This window comes from Rhipicephalus microplus, chromosome 4 (assembly GCF_043290135.1).
Source record: "Rhipicephalus microplus isolate Deutch F79 chromosome 4, USDA_Rmic, whole genome shotgun sequence".
NCBI lineage: Eukaryota > Metazoa > Arthropoda > Arachnida > Ixodida > Ixodidae > Rhipicephalus > Rhipicephalus microplus.
The window spans coordinates 22,987,045-23,003,112 of record NC_134703.1 but is presented as its reverse complement, the minus strand read 5'-3'; the positions used below and the strand labels follow the sequence as shown (position 1 = coordinate 23,003,112).

General features: G+C 46.0%; 1 protein-coding gene across 1 annotated transcript in view; it reads left to right on the top strand.

Moving 5' to 3' along the window:
* Positions 1-16,068, top strand: part of LOC119171725 (methanethiol oxidase-like) — a 41,539-nt gene that overhangs the window by 9,221 nt on the left and 16,250 nt on the right. Inside the window, exons 2-7 of the mRNA XM_037422540.2 lie at positions 2,020-2,186; positions 6,858-7,043; positions 8,889-9,006; positions 10,387-10,569; positions 10,737-10,918; positions 15,802-15,880. Of these exons, the coding sequence (XP_037278437.2) occupies positions 2,020-2,186; positions 6,858-7,043; positions 8,889-9,006; positions 10,387-10,569; positions 10,737-10,918; positions 15,802-15,880 (915 nt within the window). The remainder of the gene's footprint in view (positions 1-2,019; positions 2,187-6,857; positions 7,044-8,888; positions 9,007-10,386; positions 10,570-10,736; positions 10,919-15,801; positions 15,881-16,068) is intronic.

The window sequence follows — 16,068 nt, the reverse complement described above, 5'->3', positions numbered from 1 at the left end:
TGATAACGTTACTTCATAGTTCCTTCATTGGTTATCGAAACGTCCATGGCAATACCGACAAAAAATACTGAAAAAAAAATCATACGGCATATGGCTGCTCACAGGCGTGTTTATTTGAATATATATGCTTGCCGTGCTTCGAAACATCAATACTATTTTTTTATTGCGGTTGTCAAAGAATCTGCGCCTTGTTCTTACCGACTGACTTAATTTTCAGCTGAATAAACTAAATTGTTAATGTATTCGAGATGTCATACGCAATTTACAAGAGTAACGCGAGGCTAACGTTAATGTTCAACTTAATTGCGAATAGTTCCGTCTCGCAACTATAACATCTCCACTTCGCGCCAGGTAACTGCACGTTCTTGCTTCTATTTCCAGTTAACATCTTTATTTCGGCATCGTTTGGGTCGGGTGCCGCGTGGCCAAGTAATGCTTAATTATACAGGGTGTTTAACGATTTCGCCAGTTGCATTTCTCCGATTGGTTGGCGCTCCTGTCACTGCCTGCACGACAAATCGAATTCGTTTAGTAAAAACTTTATGGTGATGAAAGGTTTGATTGGTTAGACGGCTGATTGCCTTAATGGTGCAAATTGCTTTGGAGGAATTTACGATGTGTCATAAATCCCACTGTTGAGCACTCCGCTCCACTTTCATCTTCGGCGTGTCGCAATGAGCAAGGCAATTTAGTGGCGGGGGTCATGATGGGGTTGTTGCAGGCGAATTTTCCTTGGTCTACAACTGCTTCGAATGTATTCTTGCTTCAGGTTGACGACGTTATGCCTACGATACCACCCCGCGTTCAGTCGGTTATTAATTCGCACTACCCTCTGTTCAGCTATGTACTCGTGAAGCCGATTGGTGGCAGTATACCTCTACGCGAAAGCGCTCGTTCTGGATTAAAACACCGAGCCGGGACTAGTTTTCCGTCAATTTGGGAGCTCTTTCTCAAAGGTTCTTGTATATTTTCTTGCAGCTTCTCAAGTGAACGACAAAATGGCAAATCTCGCCTTCCACGAGCCTTTCACCCCCGTACGGGTTTCTCAAAAAGTAATTTGTCATTCAGTAATTCTCATTACTCGAAAGACTCACGCAGTGCCACAGATTGTGGATATTAGGGCGATCTCGCAAATAACGTTGAGCTACTTCAAATTCACGATTCATCTAAAACTCTAAATCTACAGTTCAAATGCAGGGTCATATACAGAGATCATGACCATGGTAGATGACCTGGAGCTTATCGAAATTAAATGCTCATTTAGCCTTTTCCTCTAGCGCGAATCATCCCAGGTACTGAAATGTTTGTCAGGTCATTACGAACTGGTGAATTGGAATATGTATCCGCTCATTTACATTTATTATAAGTATATCTGCATCACAATTTATCTTTTGTTTCTACACAGAAATGTTATGCTCTCCAGATACGTGTGTCACGATTACTTTTCATAGTATTCTAATGTCATTTTTTTCATGTTCATTCATCGCTTTCGAGTTTGATAACTCTTCTTGAACACCGTTTTACACATGTTTCCTCTTTTGTTTTTCTGCCTGTATCTATGATCATTCGCCAAGCTCTGTATATAAGTAATGTTATAATCAGTTTTGAATGTGTTGTAACCTAAGTAAAATATTTAATTATACACTTTTTTGTTTGTAAATGACGTCGTTTTTCAGGATTATTTTTTTTTTCAAATTTTTAACCTTTCACGACTAGTCTTCGGCTAGGGATTCAGATTCATTTTCGACACTATCGTAATGTGTAAACATTTTTATGTCACTACTGGCCTATCGGAACGCCTCTGAGTGAACTGATTTTGTGTGCGCATGTGTGTCCACGTTTCGCTTTTATTTAGTTTTTTAACTCTCTCTCTCTTTCAACCTTCTCTTCCCCAACTCTAGTGTAGGGTAACATACCGGATACTAGCATCTGGTTAACCTCCCTGTCTTCCTTTTTTCTCGTTTCTCTCTCTCTCTTCTTCTTCAATAAACTTAAATTCAATTATGTAATTCTGTGCAGGTTGTTGCGAGGAAGAGTGCCCCGTGGGCTACAGCTCTCCTTTGGAGGCCGCCTGCAAGGGCCGCCGCGAGAAGATCGTCTACGTGCCCTGCATCGTGCCTTCCAAGGAGAGGCCCGACTACCTGGCGGTCGTCTGCGTCGACCACCACTCGCCGGACTTTTGCAAAGTCAGTTTGAGCCAGAGCAGTGTATCGAAAGACAGTTGGACATATACCAGAAAGTGTGGGTTTGATTAAACCTATATAGGCTTGACCAAACTTCAGAATGGCGCATTACGGGAACCAATGTTGGCGACCTAGTGAATGTTGGTTACATATGAATGACATCGTGTTCTGGCTTAATTTGTAATCCTGGCTGTGCTGTTATAACAGCAACACCTCTAAAAATGCTTCATCACTCAATCATCAGATCACGTGATCATAGGAGATGCCGTAGTGTCGTAGTCAACGTCTCTCCACACTTGCACACAACTCAGCTGTGTGTAAGTTGTCAATAGTTATTTGACGCAATTCACCTGCCATGTTCACTCCATGCTACCAGCATCCACAACCTGTTGGTTAGTGCCTATTGTCGGTTCTTGCAAGAATGCAGCCTTAGATCAAACTAATAGGATTGCGTTGTCTACCGCTTCAGATTTATTTAAGCCCCAAACGAGGCTAGACAGAAACCCGACGCAGTTCCTGGTCATGTAACAAACGTTTCGCATCGCGACTCCTTAATGTTCTGCTTGACTAGTACCGTGATAGTAGCCATCATTGGTGAGGTCGCACTCGGCCTCGTGGCTCTATTTTAGTGTGAATGAACCCGAGTTTGATAACCTATGGTTAATGTAATGCCAAAGAAATACGCCCTTATAGGCATCGAAGTTACTGGAGCCAAAATTGGGTAATGAGTGTCATCTCTCATTTGCCCCTAAGTGTACGAATGTATGGAATTTTGTCGGGCGTTCATTTTCTCCATTATAACCTAACAAAACCACCAGACAAATAAGCCAGTATAAGTCACTTTACTTTCTTTCAGTTTAAGTGAGAATCAGTACATTACACTCGAGAGACCACATACGTACCCTGTTCTTTCCCTGGCTTGCTTACCTGGTTATTTCATTCAGTTTTGTATCAAGTAATACGTAAATCTTTCATTAGCGATCGTTGGTAGTGCTTCCACTGTTTTGTGATTAAGCACGTAGCGTCACTTCCATCACAAACAGTTCCAAGTATTTGTACTGCACGAGGTGTTTTTCGCAATTCGTGTTCTTGATTACTGTACAAATGCCCGGTAAGGTTGAAAAAATCTGTTGTAAAAATTCTTAACATGCATTCCCTCTGAAGGAAAAGTTTCTCATTTGCTCACCTGTCCTAGGTCACACTGTTTCTAGCGTAACAACTTTTCTGGACAGCTAGACTACCATAAAACTGTTTAGGTTCTTGATTTTTTAATACACTAACTGCAAAATAATTTCAAGGAGCACATAGGCTGACTCATATATAGCCTTGAACGGCTAGTTATTCATCTGTGTTTCATTAAATGACGTAATTCATAGCTTTTAGCTGTCAAATGGGTGTCTAAAAGTTTCAAGCGGTCATACACACGTCCAGGTTTGTTTGTTTCTTGTCACTCTCGTCAGAGATAAAACAAAATAAACGTAATTGAATCTCGCGGCTCCAGTAGGCCCGTACACTACTTAACAGGATATGGGCAAACAGGCTGGTTACCAGTTTATCTGCCGCCGCGGTATTAGGCCGCAAAACCCCCGCTTTGCGCGCCGACGCAATTTGTCGGCGGTTTGTTCGGGCTTCGAGTTTCTGAACGTGCGTGCTTAAATGAACTCCTCGTCTTGGCAAAAGGAAAAAAAAAAAGAGCAGCTGTAGCACAAGCCATACGGAAATTAGATTTCGCAGAGCTGCTGCTTTATTTAGTGCCTGAGGGGACGGGCCCCATGATGCGTTGGGCACTGTTCTGTATATGAAGCGGTTTCTGTGACTTTTTACTTTCTGTAGCGAAACCTTCGACACGATTTTTGTAGAACCTTTTAGATTGCAGTTTCTGACAGGTATGTTGATAACCAGCAGTGATATACCTAAATGAAAGTGATTTTATTCATGTTACCCTACAGGCCCAGAAGAGCCTTGAGTAGGGGGTGGGGGTGAGGGGGGGCTACAGAAAAATCACTATCAATGAACCGTAAAGAAAACTACATTGACAGAAAAAAATTTGTACAAATATAATGAAGCATTTGTTATTTTGCCTTATATTGTACGAAGATAAGTTTTTTGTGAACATATGAACTTGCAAATGCTCACGGAATTTCGCAGGTGCTCTTATCAAACAATTTCACCAGGAAGACTATTTCGAAGTGCGATGGCACGTGGCAAAGCCGAATTATCGAATGACATTTATCTGGTTGTGGGATGTACAATGGCCTACCGGAGGTGCCCGAATTCATCGTGGCGAATCGCGAGTGCACCGACGTACGATGCTATTTTTGCAAGTAAACTCGAGAAAGTCTGAGTCACCACAGCCACTGTACTGCGGTGACCTTCACAACTGAAAGGGGCAGTTTTCGTATGTTTCCAGATAAATGAAGCAGAACCACCAGCATGGCACCAGGGCAGTCAAAGACCGCAATGCCAATGGCGCAAGTGTGTTATTTTCTATCTGTTCCATTAGAAGCGCCATCGCAAAATCTGGGCAAAAGCAAATATACAGGTGAACAGAGAGATAAAAAAATAAACAAGCGTAGGCTTTGAGCGAGCCTTCCAGCAAAAAAAAAAAAAAAAACTTATAGCCCATGCAGTGCATGCCCGAAGTCCATGCAGATGAAACACCATCTTAACAGAGTTGTGGCACATCCTTCGTGCTATTGCTCGATATATTTCAGTCATGCTTTCATAACTCAGCGATACTTACGACAGTTTCCACATTTGTGCAGCTTATTCTAGTTCACCTGCCATTTGGCTGTTTTGTTTTAAAAAGTCAACTAGAGCCAGAAACCAGAGTACAGCCACGCATGCTGACAATGCAATAAAAGTCCATGCACTCTGTGGACAATTTTTTTTTTGCATACATTCGTGCTTTTCTAAGTGAAGCTCAGCTCAAACTGGCACCTGTTCCTTCTTTACCTTCATGTAAACCTCCCAGCTAACTCTGTCCCAGCTAACGCGCTTCTGCAGTGGAGGCTGGTGGTTGAAATGCCTTCCCATGGTTAAACTTGCTGCTTAATCTTCTCAACGATGCACCCCGCAGGTCGCGGGTTCGTATCCCGGCTGCGGCGGCTGCATTTCCGATGGAGGCGGAAATGTTGTAGGCCCGTGTGCTCAGATTTGGGTGCACGGTAAAGAACCCCAGGTGCTCGAAATTTCCGGAGCCCTCCTCTACGGCGTCTCTCATACTCATATGGTGGTTTTGGGACGTTAAACCCCACAAATCAATAAGACAACAGTGCACTCATTGAATACGAAATAAACAGTAAACACAGATTAATCGTGAACATTGACTGTACACGAAGTGCTGCTGCTTCTAGGTATTGTAAATAACTTTTAACCATCGGTACATGCATAAATTGGGCACAGACGGTGCGCCTAGTTTATACATTTACCAATCTTATGGCAACCTCCGCACCCGGGCAATCGCAGGTGCTTTTAATTGCTTGACCGTGACCACTTCTATGTGTGCATTTATTTGTTCAATGCGCGATCTTCCCCCCCCCCCCCCCCCTACTCATTTGTGAACTAACCATCTATGCCGTTGCCCTCGATTTGCCTCTGAAAGACGGAAGCTTTCTGACGCATTGCCACAATTGGACAATAGGCCAGTCTCTATTGAGATGCTACTGGAGCACCGTCCTAGTCTTTTGTCGGCTCAAAAGGTAGTCAGTCGTCTTGCGCTTTTTGAGGACTAAAGGCGTATGTGAACGCCTGTAACTTTTGTGTAGGTGCCACCGCTGCATACGCGTCAGCCCATTGACTGACAATCCTTTTTTTGTCTCTTTCTTTTCGTTCCTCTCTCTCGTTTTTATATTCTCCCTTCCTATTACCCCAGCGTAGGGTAGCAAACCGGGCATGTGCCTGGCTAACCTCCCTGCTTTCTCTCTTGTTCTTGTTCTCCCTCCTCCTTATTTTCCCAGTTCAGGATAGTCAACTGGTTCATCGTGGTTAACCTTCCTGCAAAGCCATCATCGAATCGTGTACCTATGTAAGCAGTGGACACATACGCATGGCTCAGCGGCCGAGCTACTCCCTTGCTGTCGATATACCACGAGCGGCTGGTCTGACCAATCAATGTCTTCAGTGATTTGATAAAATAATCACCATTGAGAAATAGATGAACGAAACAAGATTCACTTGCCGGGGCTGGGACCTGAACCCAACTCCTCATGCCCCGAATGCGAGCGTCTTTACTACTTGGTTACACACCCACGCTTGATGAATGTGACTACGCGTGAATCTAAACCGTATGAATGTGTTGTACCCATGGTGGAAAACAACAGTAAAAAGAACTTTCTGTTCACTACATTTTGTGTTTGGACATTGCACGACAACTGCAGGACACGATGTAGGGCCGACATGCAAGACTTTACACAAAAGTAAAATCTTTCCTTTGCAGGACACTTCGTTTTAGTGGCCCTCCGTACACGACTTTTATATATGCTAACTATTAGGATGAAACGCGCTTTGTTTCGCCACCTGGTGGGTGTGCACACCCTCGCTTGCTCGACCGTGAAATGGCTCGAGTGGTCGCTTTTTACTAGAGTATAGTGTTCCATGTTGCACCATTCTTCACCTCCTGTCTTCGAGAAAGCTCACCGGGCAGCTTTTTTTTTCTCCACCTCTCTTGCGAAGGTGACATACCGACTGCCGATGCCGTACAAGGGAGACGAGCTTCACCACATGAACTGGAACACGTGCAGCAGCTGCTACGGCAAGCCCAACAAGAGGCGCAACCGACTCATCCTGCCTAGCCTGAACAGCGACCGCGTCTACGTGGTCGACCTCAGCCACAACATCAGGAAGCCCACTATTCTCAAGGTGTGTACCGGCATACATGGGTCACTCGATAGTTATCAAAACTTGAGGTTGATTTAGATATTAAGCCTGGCTTGCGCGCAGACTTGTTTTTGTTGCAACGGTTCTCGTCTTACGTGACATGCTTAAGTAGACCTGCCGATTCGGAGTCTTTATTATCCTGGGTCTAGGCCACCCGGGGTGCCCTATAGGCACTCTACAGGTTGCCTCTACAGCTTGCTCTATCTCAAGTTCGTCCGAGCTGATCTTATGCATGTCGTCTCGCTTGGCACTGCCTCCCTGATCGGCCCACCTTTAAAGCGACGGTGTCATTTGGACCTGAGAAGCGTGTCATAGATGGATGTACTATAAATGTCATGCGACCACGTCGTCACAAATTTTGGCGTTCTATGGTCGTGCACCACGTGAGCTTTTTTTTTTTTCGTCTCCCGGGTTAACGTCGCTGATGCCGACACCAACGGTTCATTTACACGTTTGGTGAGGCCTGCAAGGATTCCGCTTCGATATCGTAATAATATGCGAGGCCCGTATTCGAGTGCAACGGCACTGTGGGGGGAGCATAGCTTGGCGCCCGACTTCTACGCACGACGTCCATTTCTCGCCGTATTTTTTATTTCTCTTCTTGCTGCTACTACTTCCTTTCGCGAGTTTCAGAAAACGTTTTGAAAAAAAAAAAAACGGAGACAGGTGGTAAAGGTCTTTAGGAGGGAACTGCTCATGAATCTTTTCAAAGCGCTCCGGCCAGTGAGCGCGGAGCATTGTTTGACCGGGAGCATGGTTTGACCGGGAGTTCTGCGACTCGATGCAACTTCCGCGCTACCATTAGTCTTTCCCATGTCGATCGCTTTTCCAATAGTTTAGGTTATCCGCGAAGCCGTCGGATGGGCTCCTTTGTTACTTTCTCCGAGTACGTCTGCTAGCCTGAAAAACGAACCCTCCATATTTCAGAGCTCTTTCTTTTTTTATTATAGGGTTGCCAACGGCGCTCAACCTGGTTACAAATCAATTCAGTCGGGTGTATTAATTGAAATCATACTGTGAGTAATTGTATTACCATAGGTATATTATTGTGAAATAAAAAAAAAGTGAAAGGTGAGAGTGTAAGTTTTGTGCCGAAATTTCTGCCCGTGAATTTCAATGTCCGTCAGATTTACGTCTTCATATTTTTTCATGTCTGCGGCCACAATTGATCAAAGAAATTTCGTCTAACTTCAATAGTTCAGCTTGTACACCTCTCAAAGACCGATGTAATTCGTTTTTTACGGGTTCATAGCTTTGTGGAGCCCCTGTAGACTCCATCAGAATGTGACTTCATGGCGAGCTGCCGCTTCAAAGCGGCATTGCCACTTCTACGCCACTTTTTTCAGCTGCACGTTTTCTCCCTTGCCAGACATCCTCTCGTGACAAGGGTTTCGCTTTTGGTAAAGTGAAAGGCTACTTTTCTCATGCGAGAGAAAAATCTGTTTTCTCTTTTATGCCCCTTTCTTGGGTTTCCTTTAGCTTTCTTCGTATCTTCCACTGCTGCCCTCCGTGCAGCTTTGAATTCTCGACGAGTATATAATAAATGTTTGTGCACGCACGAGAGGTATACAATGCACTCTGTTAGGATACCGACACAAGTGCTGGTGTCTTGTCTATATCTAATGTTCATTTTTGCAAGAACACGGTAGACCTTGCATTCTTCGCTACGTATGCCGGACGTCACTGTCCTCGTCTTCACAAAAGTTTAGTGATAGGCTAGCAGGCAGAAGTTGTACGGCAAAATGTAGACGCAACAACCAGAAAGAGTGGGATAGACAAGGGCGATAAAGAAGATAAACGACTTCGTAAGTGAACCTTCTCGCGCAGGTTGTGCAACCCGAAGAGATGCACGCTCTTGGCCTGGCCACACCACACACGCCCCACTGCCTCGCCGATGGCAACGTCATGGTCAGCACAATGGGCAAACCCGACGGCAGCGCTAAAGGTACGCGCAACGTTAAGAAAGGCTGGGTATACAGCTTCAAGACGTGATTTTTCTGTCCCACGTCATTGAAGTGTCAGTATTGTGTCGATGCTCCATTGGTGTGCTAGTTACTACAGCACTTCTCATCAGGCTATTTAGTTCCCCAAGAGAGTTTAAGAGAACAGACTTTTGGGTTAGTTGGTTTAATGCGTGCAATGAAGCCATCACCCCAATCAAACAGGGACCACAGAAAGAAGACAGGACGTGCGCGTGAAGTCTGTCTTGATTTCCAGTTTCCGTCGTTCAAATTTTTTGTTGCGTTAGTTTATCCAATCAATCAACACTGCTGCGTATGTGTTGCTCCTACGTGACCATCGATGGCTTCAGATATTCTTTCATAGCACTTGCTGCCATAGAAAATAGTCGCATGGCCCACTTTATACCCTTTTGTCATACCCTTTGTATGTTTGTTTGTACACGTGACTGGATTCCTGCCGATGGCTGCCACCCTAGTGTGAAGATCGGGATTCCTTCTATTTAAGCTGTATATTTGGCTGAGGTTTACCATTGTGCATGTCTCTGTGGGGAGCCATCGATGTGTGCACTAGAGTGACTATGGATTGAGTCAGCAAACGCACAGTAAGCGGTTTTTGCGAGGTCTGGAGAAAGATGCGAAAGAGTAATGTTGTACGGCTAACTCATACGGCGACGAAGGCCAAACTTCACAGTAGGAGTTTCAACACACAAGTGGCAAGCTAGCCAGACAGTATTAAAAATAAAGAAACGTTGCTCGTTCAGTAACGTGCTTTCGATGGAATGTTTATCCATTATTACTATTTAACCTCAGTGGTATAGCTGGAATGACTGCCCCCTTTGTGTGGCAAGGTCCACTCGTACCGCATATTTGTTTGAGTGTATTTTAATTGAGAAGCACGGCCTGCTGGGCAAGTTGGTAATTCATCTTAACTGATTTTCGAGGAAAGTTGAAGTACAAAAAGAAGACACCTGAACACAGCGCACGAGGTTGTGCGCAGGTTGTGGAAGACACATGGAAAGTGTGCTTTGTCTAGGTGTCTTCATTTGGTACGCAATTTTTTTTTTGCGCATCTCAGTTATGAAGCATATTTCAACACTGAATTCGCAAGTTGTGCCGTTTAGTCATCGTTCCGTATAACAAATGTCATGGTAGAGATCACTGTAGTACTTAGACCTGATAACTTCAGTGGCCTTAGTTGTTTTCACGATGAAGCGTGACATGCAGCTTTTGTGAAGATCGTGTAAGCTGAAGCTATTTTCCTGCATTGTTATTTCTGCATATGTGGGCCTGACACAAGCGCTGCTTTTCACGAATTTTTACGAACTCGCCGAGCTGTCCGCCCGCATCGTTTGCATCCTCTGCAGGCTGCTTTTTCATTCTGGACGGTAGCACGCTCACGCTTCGCAATGCGTGTGAGCAGTCGTGCCAGTGCGCCGACTTCGGCTACGACTTCTGGTACCAGCCTCGGCACAACGTCATGGTCAGCAGCCAATGGGGAGCCCCATCTGCCTTCAAGAAAGGCTTCGACTTGCAAGACGTCGAGGATGGTGAGCGCTTCATTTTATGACATTCAATGCCAAAATTGTGAATGTGTGAGCTCATCCTTGAATTGAGATTGCAAAGGGAGCGTGCTTCTGACTGCAAAACGTTTTTTTTTTCCTGTCTTAATCTGAATGCCTTGTTGACACGAGTTTGACACTTCGTTTATTCTTAGGAAAGTACGGCACTCATATCGACATCTGGGAGTGGCCTGCACTGGTTCATCAGAAGAGCCTAGATTTGGGAACCGAAGGATTAATGCCCCTGGAGGTTCGCTTTTTGCATAATCCGGAAGCCAGCGAAGGCTACGTGGGCTGTGCTCTAGGAAGCACTGTCTGGAGGTTCTTCAAGGACCAGGTGAGAATCCTACGATAGCTATCCGAAGCATAATTGCAGTCGCAAAGTTCTCTCATAGATTTGCAACGCGACCTTGACAACATTAACTCTTGCCAAGCACTGCATTGCCCAAGCTTCCTTAGAACAGCATAGCAGCAGAATAAGTCTGTTGAAGCCCTTCTCATCTGAAGTGCTGCCAACCGAATGTGATGATCGTGCTTTTTTTATTTGAAGTCGGACCATAACAGATGCGTAGAAGCTAATAGTATGTTCACAAGGACGGCAACTTGGGGAAAAAGATAAGTCGGTGCGGTGCGCTTTCTGATAATCTACGCGTGAGGACTAATGTAGGTGAAACATATTCAATGTTTGTCACAAACGGCTCCAATTTTCGGAGCATCCGCGGGCCCCATCTTCCAAGGAAGGGCGTTTTTGTGTTGGGAGACGACATCCGGCGACTATAACGACCCAGCGTGGCGCCGGCTCGTCTTCCCTGCCCCTGACCGGAAGGGGAACCGGTGGTCTCAACAAGGAGAATTACTCCCAGATGAGATGGGAGCACGTGGACGCCCCTGAAGAGGTTTGAACTGCATCGGAAGAGCAGTTGACGTACAGCCAGCAACAAGTGCGGTCGTCGGTGTCGCGAATCTCGCGTAGGCGGCGAGCATGGAGTGACCCGCGCAACGTATTGAGACGGCTGCAATTCCGGGCACCCTCGTCGTCTACCAAGCCGGCGAGACCTTCAGCGGCACCCGTCAACTCCCCTACGTGCACCAAGAGCTGGCCTGGTCCGTATGGAACTTTTTATTGTGACTTTTTTTAAACTGTTAAATTATTTTAACCAGCCTTTTTTTTTAAATATTTGTAGGGTGCGCTGCGTCGCACGTTGAAATTCGAAAGCGCCACCATGAGCATTCTGTAATTATTGCCTTGTATCTCCTTTGATGCATGTCATTAGTTTAACATTCCGCGTATTTGTCTTTAGCCTGTATCTGTTCTAGGGTTTTTAGCACATTTTGTTATATAGCTGTTGTTTCTATCGTGCGTATCAGTTTTCCTCCTTTGTTACTTTTTGTAATCTCCTACCTTTGCCCCTGTTTTAATTAAATGCTTGTTTATGTGTAATCAAACTCTGTGTCAGCTCTATGAGTGCGTTGGTCAGGCCCACACATCACCACACGTGCAACCCCGCACGGGTCGACCAACCCGCAAATAAATTCGAAATGTGCCACTTCGAGGCCTTTCAGGCGTCGCAGGCCGAAGCGTAAAGTGGAAGCCTGCGAGTCTGCCGCACGTCGATGTTGGATCGGCGGGGCCTCACCCGAAGTGCGTGACATTATCTGGCGTCCGCGCGACAGGACTGACCGACCACGTGGTGATGTCTGGGAGACTTACGTATCTCTGAGCGTGCAGTAGCTAGACGTCCTTTTATTGCTTTGTTGGTGGCCAACAGTTTTTAGCAATGGACGACACGGAGTTTGATAAGCTAATTGAACAGGGCAAAGCCTTTGGTTTTGTAGGCAAGGAGTTATATAATTTCGTCGAAAAAGAACGAAATAGACTTAAAGAGGAGCGCGATGCCGAACGCATTAGGTACAGGCAACATCTGGAATTTTTGATGGAACAGGAGCGAGAAAATTCAAGGCTTAGAATTCAGAGAGAAAAAGAGCGCTTGGGACTGTGTGCCACGCAGTCGGGTCCCAGCTTAGCCGCTGGAACGCCCAGTAGCGTGACCTACCGTGGCCTCAACAAGCAGTCTTATCAGGATCATGTTCAGCTACTGCGCCAGAAAATGGAAGATAGACGGCGCATATTTGAGATCTGGGATGCAAGGCACAAAAGGGGCAAAGAGCCCATAGGTGCCAAACCACTGAGAGCCGGCCAAAATAGCAGTACTGATGAGGCGAACATCGGGTTCACGAGTGAATCTAAGGAGTTAGCTGCTGAAAGTCCCATTGTGGCCACAAAGGCCACTGAAGGCCACAGTGATGGCGACGAGGCGCTGTGCCTGGAGAGTCTTGTTAATACAGAAATGCCATCTGTAATGAACTTGGCACAGCCGCCCTGTTTGTGCGTCGCCATAGCAGCTAAATGTGAAGTTCGCAGTACCTCCGGCCCGGTAGGTGAGGACCCCTGTACAGAGAGTGGGGCACAGTCGGGTGCTGACGCGCACTGCGAGCTGGGCAATGTTGGGGCAAGTAGTTCTTCCAGGTGCGAGCGGCGCAGCCCCGAGGAAGATGCTTGCATTGCTCAGCCGTCAGTCAAGCTTCCCGCAAGTCAGGGTGTCCACAAGTTAACGGAAAATCCCGACTGTATAGGCATTATAGCCGAAGAGACAAGCGAAAGAAGTTCTGCTCTGCAAATGTTGCAAGCGGACTTTTCAAAAGTGAGCACTGGGCAATGTGCAAAAAGAAAAAGACGCCGCACAAACAGAAGGAAAACGAAGGCTGCAAAGCAACCGGGAAAATCGCGAATTGCCAAACGGCAATCAACGCAACGAAAGCTTCGTTTGCGTTTTGTGGTATTTGCCAGTCGAGTGGGTCCCTATGCTTCAAACCGCCCGACAGATAGAGGGGGGAGGCAGGCATTTGTTCGTGCAGCTCGGAAGAGCCGACCTCCTTCGCTCCATTGTCCTGCTCGAAGCGCGGGGTGCATGGCGAACCAGTGCCTTTCGGCCAAGCGACACGACGTGGCTCGGGGACCCGTTTTCGTAGAACGAGGCGTCGATGAAGGCATGCCTCCGGGGTGCAGACTAACGGGAAACAGGCGTCCGTGTAGCGGCCATACGCTCTTTTGTCTGCCCGGGTTGTTTCGAACGGCTCCCCCAAGAGTGCGACCACCTCGAGCACGGATAAAGGTTACGTACATAGGAACTCAAAGGTGACCTTAAATGGAAATGACTTGTTGGTTGAATTAATGTTCATTTATGTTTTTCGATTTAGGAGCTTTCCATGAATGGGGGGACTAATTGCTTAGTTAATCTTTTGGTTTGCTTTTGTCGTCTGTGTGTTTGTAGACGATGTTCTGTCGTTTCAACCTATTACCCGTTCAGCTTGGAAACCTTTGTTTTAGGGACGTTGTTATTTTATTTAGTTGGACTTTTAATTTAAGGTACTGCTTAGTCGTACAATTGAAGTAAATCACGGTACGCATGAGTGCACAAACATGGCGCTATGTTATTCAAGACTTTTCTTTCTATTATTATTTTGAAAGGAAGCGCTTTAGTGTGGAGCATGTTCAACAACTGCGTACAGGCGATCATGCCGATTTCTTTCTTATTCATCTTTTTCGAAAGCTGCGTGTCAATAAGTGACTTTTTAATAGCGCTTAAAGCGTGTATTGTTTTTAATATGTGGCATCAAAGGATGCTTACGTGCCTTAGCTTGGAAATGTGCAGTCTTTTTGTCGTTGTCTTTTCATGTGTGTGGACATGACGTTGTGCGCGAGTTCTGACTTTTATCGTATGGTGACCGTGAAAGTGTGGTGTGTCGGGTGTTCTCTGCGGTGTTGTCCACGTCAGCGAAATGGTGCGCGCGAAAAAGAAAACGCATTGGTGGACAACCGGAACACGGCAGGCTCTCGAACATTGAGCGTTTGTGATTTTCTTGAACATTACGAAGTAATATTCTTAAGAAGGGGGCTATGTCACAAACGGCTCCAATTTTCGGAGCATCCGCGGGCCCCATCTTCCAAGGAAGGGCGTTTTTGTGTTGGGAGACGACATCCGGCGACTATAACGACCCAGCGTGGCGCCGGCTCGTCTTCCCTGCCCCTGACCGGAAGGGGAACCGGTGGTCTCAACAAGGAGAATTACTCCCAGATGAGATGGGAGCACGTGGACGCCCCTGAAGAGGTTTGAACTGCATCGGAAGAGCAGTTGACGTACAGCCAGCAACAAGTGCGGTCGTCGGTGTCGCGAATCTCGCGTAGGCGGCGAGCATGGAGTGACCCGCGCAACGTATTGAGACGGCTGCAATTCCGGGCACCCTCGTCGTCTACCAAGCCGGCGAGACCTTCAGCGGCACCCGTCAACTCCCCTACGTGCACCAAGAGCTGGCCTGGTCCGTATGGAACTTTTTATTGTGACTTTTTTTAAACTGTTAAATTATTTTAACCAGCCTTTTTTTTTAAATATTTGTAGGGTGCGCTGCGTCGCACGTTGAAATTCGAAAGCGCCACCATGAGCATTCTGTAATTATTGCCTTGTATCTCCTTTGATGCATGTCATTAGTTTAACATTCCGCGTATTTGTCTTTAGCCTGTATCTGTTCTAGGGTTTTTAGCACATTTTGTTATATAGCTGTTGTTTCTATCGTGCGTATCAGTTTTCCTCCTTTGTTACTTTTTGTAATCTCCTACCTTTGCCCCTGTTTTAATTAAATGCTTGTTTATGTGTAATCAAACTCTGTGTCTGCTCTATGAGTGCGTTGGTCAGGCCCACACATCACCACACGTGCAACCCCGCACGGGTCAGCCAACCCGCAAATAAATTCGAAATGTGCCACTTCGAGGCCTTTCAGGCGTCGCAGGCCGAAGCGTAAAGTGGAAGCCTGCGAGTCTGCCGCACGTCGATGTTGGATCGGCGGGGCCTCACCCGAAGTGCGTGACAATGTTAAAGGAAATGACGCTGAACGTAATTTTTTTTTGTAATCATTTTGTCATTCCCCAATCGCAGCACAGTTCTTCACTGCTTCGGGTGGGTGGCTGCATTTACAAATTGCCGTGATTTCTAGTCGGGGATCACCTTAATCTCATCTTTCGCCTGATGTGCTGCTTACATTCTTGTTCTGCATGAGATGTCATTCTTCATGAAAACTTCAGCAAATAGAGAGGTCAACGCGTGTCTTGTCGACATGAAACTATTGTAAAAAGCTATAGATCTGTTTTGCCCTCCGGTGTTACAGGACGGTTCATGGAGTGTGGAAAAGGTCATCACTATCCCACCAAAGAAAGTGAAGGGCTGGATTCTTGATGACATGCCCGGTAGGAGTTGTTTCGTTACATTTTTCTCTTTTTCCCCGCCTTTTGCTTAGACATGGCGCTTGACCACTAGCTTCTAACGGAAAACAAATCTGGGTTCGAATAAGCAGTGATTGTGTTGGAGACAGCCCGCACCCTTGGTATTTTCAGTTGCAAAATGTTTGTATGATTTTCGATGAGTTAGACATAAA